At 46.3% G+C, this 7,465-nt stretch overlaps 2 protein-coding genes across 2 annotated transcripts; both read right to left on the bottom strand.

Annotated features, from left to right (window-relative positions):
- Positions 1–209: 209 nt before the first annotated feature.
- Positions 210–1,355, bottom strand: LOC123730541 (complement C1q subcomponent subunit B). The gene has a single exon (XM_082969219.1). The coding sequence runs from the start codon at positions 1,266–1,268 to the stop codon at positions 594–596; it is 675 nt and encodes a 224-aa protein (XP_082825345.1). The 5' UTR covers positions 1,269–1,355; the 3' UTR covers positions 210–593.
- Positions 1,356–5,335: 3,980 nt separating this feature from the next.
- Positions 5,336–6,473, bottom strand: c1ql4 (Complement C1q-like protein 4). The gene is given in 1 exon segment (NM_001146610.1): positions 5,336–6,473. A coding segment is annotated over 1 exon segment (675 nt). The 5' UTR covers positions 6,381–6,473; the 3' UTR covers positions 5,336–5,705.
- Between the last annotated feature and the right edge of the window lie 992 nt (positions 6,474–7,465).

Below are 7,465 nucleotides of genomic sequence, written 5' to 3'. Positions count from 1 at the left end.
TGATTGCTGTGTTTCATTTTGCCAGTGTAACTGCTAAACTGCTTGCTGACTGTAAACTGTAATGCAGGATTGCAGATTGACATCTGTGGGGTTTTTTTGGGGGGGGAAATTACCAAACTGTTTTGGGATTTTTGTATTTATAGTTTAGAGAGCCTGAAATGTAGTTTCAGTGTGTTAACAACTGGTTAAAAACTGGAATCAGGCAGAAATCCTTTCCTTTAAAGTCTTTATTGCTTTTCAACAACGGTGATTTGTCTTGGTGTCGACCAAGAGTGTGTAACAACATCAACACACAGTAATCACGTCAGAAACCAAAAGAAGATAGGAGATGCTGTCACTCAACCTACAAAGTACAGGATAGCGCTAGCCTACCAATGTATTTTACCAACAATGTCAACCTGAATACATATAGACTAGATAATGATGAATAAGATGGCTATGTTGAATACATTAATGATGGATATATAGATTACATTATGAATTAGGATACAGGAGTTACAGTATGTGAGAAAGATTAGCTGTTCACAATAATAATAATAATAATAATATTACCAAAGTTAGAAAGTAGAGGACAGCGCTACCAATGTATTTCATCACACTTGTTTGAGCAGGAACCCATTGAAGATCGTGTGGTTTTCAGAGTCCCACACGTGAGTGTTAGCCATTAGGCGTATGAAGATCTGGTCCCCCACCTCCAGCTGTAGAGTGACTGCATTAGCCCCGTTGTCAGCTCCATCGCCGCTAGATTTGTGATCAGAGGAAGTGACCATCCTCTGTCCATTCTTGAACAAGGAAATGTATTTAACCTCATTTCCTCCGGCATGGTAGAAGAAATTGAAGTAGTAGACCCCTGCGACAGGGGCAGCAAATACCCCTGTACTTGGATTGTAGGCACTGCCGATGTTAGTGATGACATTTTTGAAGATCAGGGTTGTGTCGTGGTGGATTGGCCCGATGTGCCCATTCCCGCCAAGGGCAGCCGAAAAGATCACCTTCATTCTCTCCTTATTTTTCACTTCCTCAAGTTGATTCTCGTTAACTTTGAGCTGGGTTTCCATGACTCCCAGTTTTTCCACCGTGGTTCGCAGTTTCTCCTCCATGACACCAAAGTCTTTCAGCAGCTTGCACAAGTCAGGGTAGCATGAGCCTTCTGATGTCTGGCATTTTCTATCTTCACTTTCAGTCTTTTTGATCTCTTCTTGAGCCGCAGACAGACAGCAGCAGCAGCAGCAGCACAGGGAAACCAACAGAAACACAGCAGGATTCATTTCTCTCCGTATTCAGGAATCTGTGTCGATTCTGGAGTTTGATCTGCCTCTTTTTATATACAGCTACGATGTAGATCCTGTTTCAGACACTCCTTGTGTACATTCCATTTATTTCGCAATTCGTGTTGCGAAATGTGATAATTTTTTTTGGAACAGTGGTTCGTCTCCAGCACATGGAGTAGCCAATCGCCTAAGTAAGAGAACAATAAACCTTATTTAACATTTAACCTGTCTTCTCTTGAGATTAAAATATTTTGTTGCCAAATATGAATTTCCACAATTATGTTTGTTCTTCAAATGATGTATTTTATTAAAACAGAAAAATGCCTTAAAAATAAACTTGAAAATAATTTGTGTTTGTCACGGCTGTCGAAAGGATCGGACCAAAGTGCAGCGTGGTTGTAGTTCCACATTTTATTAAATCCGTGAAACTTTGCAATGCATAAATAACAAAATTGACAAAACAACAAACTGTGACGCAGAGAGAAACAAACACTACTCAAAATATAATAACCCACCAAAACCCAGGAAGAAAAACCCCTACTTAAATATGAGCTCCAATCAGAGGTAACGAGGACCAGCTGCCTCCAATTGGAGATCAACCCAAACAACCCCAACATAGAAATAGAACAACTAGAACTTAAACATAGAAATAGAAAACATAGAAAACCCCAAAACACCCCCCTGTCACGCCCTCTAATATAGAAAATGACATCTTACTAGGGTAAGGACGTGACAGTATGTAAAGTTTCTAACTAATTGTGTGATGGGCACTTTTTTTCAAATGACAAAATGATATCTATTTCACACATATTTTCCCAGGAGGGAGTCAGGTCAGGGCTTACAGCGCTGAACAATACACCCTATGACAGCTTCTGGTGTATTGATGGGGGTGTACACCTATAGTACTGCTTTGTGGCATTTCTCCAAGGCTCTGTTTTATACTGACACTATGAGTTTGTGTGGGTGTTGATACGGTTGTCTTTGTTCGATCACGCCATTGGACGTGATCACAAATAGAACTGACTTCTATTTTAGCACTTGGCAACGCCGATGGCTAATTTGGCGCGCGCGAGCAGTGTGGGTGCAATAATTGAGTAATATAGATTTCTAAATGTATTTTGCAACGCTCACGCATTTCGACGCGAGCGGTGTAGTCAGCCTGTTACAACAATCCTTTGGGCAAAACTGAAAGAACAGACCAGACGCAATGGCTTCAAGTGATTCCTCTCATCAACACGAATTCAATGATGGAGCATCTATTAGCTACATGGTGACATTCAGCCATACATGTTTCAACCTGAATATAGCCAGCTAGACAGGCATCCACAGCTATGCAGGCCTCTCCAGCTAGACAGGCCTCCCCATCCAGACAGGCCTCCCCATCTAGACAGGCCTCCCCATCTAGACAGGCCTCCGCAAGAAGACAGGCCTCCCCAGCTACATAGACCTCCCCAACCAGACAGGCCTCCCCAGCTAGACAGGCCTCCCCAGCTAGACAGGCCTCCCCAGCTAGACAGGCCTCCCCAGCTAGACAGGCCTCCCCAGCCAGCCAGGCCTCCCCAGCTAGACAGGCCTCCCCAACCAGCCAGGCCTCCCCAGCTAGACAGGCCTCCCCAGCTAGACAGGCCTCCCCAGCTACATAGGCCTCCCCAGCTACATAGGCCTCCCCAGCTAGACTGGCCTCCCCAGCTAGTCAGGCCTCCCCAGCTAGACAGGCCTCCCCAGCTAGACAGGCCTCCCCAACCTGACAGGCCTCCCCAGCTAGACAGGCCTCCCCAGCTAGACAGGCCTCCCCAACCTGACAGGCCTCCCCAGCTAGACAGGCCTCCCCAGCTACATAGGCCTCCCCAGCTACATAGGCCTCCCCAGCTAGACTGGCCTCCCCAGCTAGACAGGCCTCCCCAGCTAGACAGGCCTCCCCAGCTAGACAGGCCTCCCCAGCCAGACAGGCCTCCCCATCTAGACAGGCCTCCCCAGCTAGACAGGCCTCCCCAGCTAGACTGGCCTCCCCAACCAGACAGGCCTCCCCAGCTAGACAGGCCTCCCCAGCTAGACAGGCCTCCCCAGCTAGACAGGCCTCCCCAACCAGACAGGCCTCCCCAACCAGACAGGCCTCCCCAGCTAGACAGGCCTCCCCAGCTAGACGGGCCTCCCCAGCTAGACTGGCCTCCCCATCTAGACAGGCCTCCCCACCTAGACAGGCCTCCCCAGCTACATAGGCCTCCCCAGCTACACAGACCTCCCCAGCTAGACAGGCCTCCCCAGCTAGACAGGCCTCCCCAACCAGACAGGCCTCCCCAACCAGACAGGCCTCCCCAGCTAGACAGGCCTCCCCAGCTAGACAGGCCTCCCCAACCAGACAGGCCTCCCCAGCTAGACAGGCCTCCCCAGCTAGACAGGCCTCCCCAACCAGACAGGCCTCCCCAGCTAGACAGGCCTCCCCAACCAGACAGGCCTCCCCAGCTAGACAGGCCTCCCCAGCTAGACTGGCCTCCCCAGCTAGACAGGCCTCCCCAACCAGACAGGCCTCCCCAACCAGATAGGCCTCCCCAGCTAGACAGGCCTCCCCAGCTACATAGGCCTCCCCAGCTACATAGGCCTCCCCAGCTAGACTGGCCTCCCCAGCTAGTCAGGCCTCCCCAGCTAGACAGGCCTCCCCAGCTAGACAGGCCTCCCCAGCTACATAGGCCTCCCCAGCTACATAGGCCTCCCCAGCTAGACTGGCCTCCCCAGCTAGACAGGCCTCCCCAACCAGACAGGCCTCCCCAGCTAGACAGGCCTCCCCAGCTAGACAGGCCTCCCCAGCTAGACTGGCCTCCCCAGCTAGACAGGCCTCCCCAGCTAGACAGGCCTCCCCAGCTAGACAGGCCTCCCCAACCAGACAGGCCTCCCCAGCTAGACAGGCCTCCCCATCTAGACAGGCCTCCCCATCTAGACAGGCCTCCCCAGCTACATAGGCCTCCCCAGCTACATAGACCTCCCCAGCTAGACAGGCCTCCCCAGCTAGACAGGCCTCCCCAGCTAGACAGGCCTCCCCAGCTAGACAGGCCTCCCCAGCTAGACAGGCCTCCCCAACCAGATGTGAGTTTCCATCGGGCTGCTCAAGTCCGCAACAGGTTCCATGACCATCCCAGATTTACTATTCTCTATCTCCCACCATATTCCCCATTTTCTCAACCCCATTGAGGAGTTGTTTTCAGCACGGCGGAAGCGCTGTGATCGCAAACCCCATGAACGTGTGGCCCTTCTCCAGGCAATGGAGGAGGCCTGTCAGGGGTGGATGAGTCATGCTAGAAGATATTTCTCCCTGCTCTCTGGCCAAGAAGGATATCGACTGTGATGTTGATGAAAATCTGTGGCCGGACCAAAACAGACATGACTGATTTTTGTTTTTCAATTGAGTCTTTTTTTTCCTTCTTGACTTATGATGTTGATTTGACTGTATTTTGACAGTTTCTTTATCTATTCTGTTCAATTGATCTAACGTACAGTGCAGTAGTACAAAATAGGCATATTTTTCTTCATTTGAATATGCAAATTATATTTACTTGTATGTTTGCATTTTTTACAGTTTGTGTGCTTACAGTATGGCTGTTTGACATCTACTGAGTCATATTGAAATATAAAACTTACATTTGTGCATTTGTGTTCCTGTCTTGTTTAAGTTACACACACAAACAAAAATACAGTATAACAACAAAATCTTAGTCGTTAAACTGAAATAGTAGTGTTTTGAATATGTCACATTAGCGTGATCTCGTTTGTCGCTAAGTTAGATTAATTTGATGTGTAGGTGTGTCTCATTTGTACGCAGTTTCATTTTGAGCAGAAGAGTACATGATTTTGATTGCTGTGTTTCATTTTGCCAGTGTAACTGCTAAACTGCTTGCTGACTGTAAACTGTAATGCAGGATTGCAGATTGACATCTGTGGGGTTTTTTTGGAGGGGGAAATTACCAAACTGTTTTGGGATTTTTGTATTTATAGTTTAGAGAGCCTGAAATGTAGTTTCAGTGTGTTAACAACTGGTTAAAAACTGGAATCAGGCAGAAATCCTTTCCTTTAAAGTCTTTATTGCTTTTCAACAACGGTGATTTGTCTTGGTGTCGACCAAGAGTGTGTAACAACATCAACACACAGTAATCACGTCAGAAACCAAAAGAAGATAGGAGATGCTGTCACTCAACCTACAAAGTACAGGATAGCGCTAGCCTACCAATGTATTTTACCAACAATGTCAACCTGAATACATATAGACTAGATAATGATGAATAAGATGGCTATGTTGAATACATTAATGATGGATATATAGATTACATTATGAATTAGGATACAGGAGTTACAGTATGTGAGAAAGATTAGCTGTTCACAATAATAATAATAATAATATTACCAAAGTTAGAAAGTAGAGGACAGCGCTACCAATGTATTTCATCACACTTGTTTGAGCAGGAACCCATTGAAGATCGTGTGGTTTTCAGAGTCCCACACGTGAGTGTTAGCCATTAGGCGTATGAAGATCTGGTCCCCCACCTCCAGCTGTAGAGTGACTGCATTAGCCCCGTTGTCAGCTCCATCGCCGCTAGATTTGTGATCAGAGGAAGTGACCATCCTCTGTCCATTCTTGAACAAGGAAATGTATTTAACCTCATTTCCTCCGGCATGGTAGAAGAAATTGAAGTAGTAGACCCCTGCGACAGGGGCAGCAAATACCCCTGTACTTGGATTGTAGGCACTGCCGATGTTAGTGATGACATTTTTGAAGATCAGGGTTGTGTCGTGGTGGATTGGCCCGATGTGCCCATTCCCGCCAAGGGCAGCCGAAAAGATCACCTTCATTCTCTCCTTATTTTTCACTTCCTCAAGTTGATTCTCGTTAACTTTGAGCTGGGTTTCCATGACTCCCAGTTTTTCCACCGTGGTTCGCAGTTTCTCCTCCATGACACCAAAGTCTTTCAGCAGCTTGCACAAGTCAGGGTAGCATGAGCCTTCTGATGTCTGGCATTTTCTATCTTCACTTTCAGTCTTTTTGATCTCTTCTTGAGCCGCAGACAGACAGCAGCAGCAGCAGCAGCACAGGGAAACCAACAGAAACACAGCAGGATTCATTTCTCTCCGTATTCAGGAATCTGTGTCGATTCTGGAGTTTGATCTGCCTCTTTTTATATACAGCTACGATGTAGATCCTGTTTCAGACACTCCTTGTGTACATTCCATTTATTTCGCAATTCGTGTTGCGAAATGTGATAATTTTTTTTGGAACAGTGGTTCGTCTCCAGCACATGGAGTAGCCAATCGCCTAAGTAAGAGAACAATAAACCTTATTTAACATTTAACCTGTCTTCTCTTGAGATTAAAATATTTTGTTGCCAAATATGAATTTCCACAATTATGTTTGTTCTTCAAATGATGTATTTTATTAAAACAGAAAAATGCCTTAAAAATAAACTTGAAAATAATTTGTGTTTGTCACGGCTGTCGAAAGGATCGGACCAAAGTGCAGCGTGGTTGTAGTTCCACATTTTATTAAATCCGTGAAACTTTGCAATGCATAAATAACAAAATTGACAAAACAACAAACTGTGACGCAGAGAGAAACAAACACTACTCAAAATATAATAACCCACCAAAACCCAGGAAGAAAAACCCCCTACTTAAATATGAGCTCCAATCAGAGGTAACGAGGACCAGCTGCCTCCAATTGGAGATCAACCCAAACAACCCCAACATAGAAATAGAACAACTAGAACTTAAACATAGAAATAGAAAACATAGAAAACCCCAAAACACCCCCCTGTCACGCCCTCTAATATAGAAAATGACATCTTACTAGGGTAAGGACGTGACAGTATGTAAAGTTTCTAACTAATTGTGTGATGGGCACTTTTTTTCAAATGACAAAATGATATCTATTTCACACATATTTTCCCAGGAGGGAGTCAGGTCAGGGCTTACAGCGCTGAACAATACACCCTATGACAGCTTCTGGTGTATTGATGGGGGTGTACACCTATAGTACTGCTTTGTGGCATTTCTCCAAGGCTCTGTTTTATACTGACACTATGAGTTTGTGTGGGTGTTGATACGGTTGTCTTTGTTCGATCACGCCATTGGACGTGATCACAAATAGAACTGACTTCTATTTTAGCACTTGGCAACGCCGATGGCTAATTTGGCGCGCGCGAGCAGTGTGG

The sequence above is a fragment of the Salmo salar genome, chromosome 25, assembly GCF_965601325.2.
Source record: "Salmo salar chromosome 25, fSalSal1, whole genome shotgun sequence".
In the NCBI taxonomy this organism is placed as follows: domain Eukaryota; kingdom Metazoa; phylum Chordata; class Actinopteri; order Salmoniformes; family Salmonidae; genus Salmo; species Salmo salar.
Note: the sequence above shows the minus strand (reverse complement) of the source record. Positions and strands in the feature narration are given on the sequence as shown.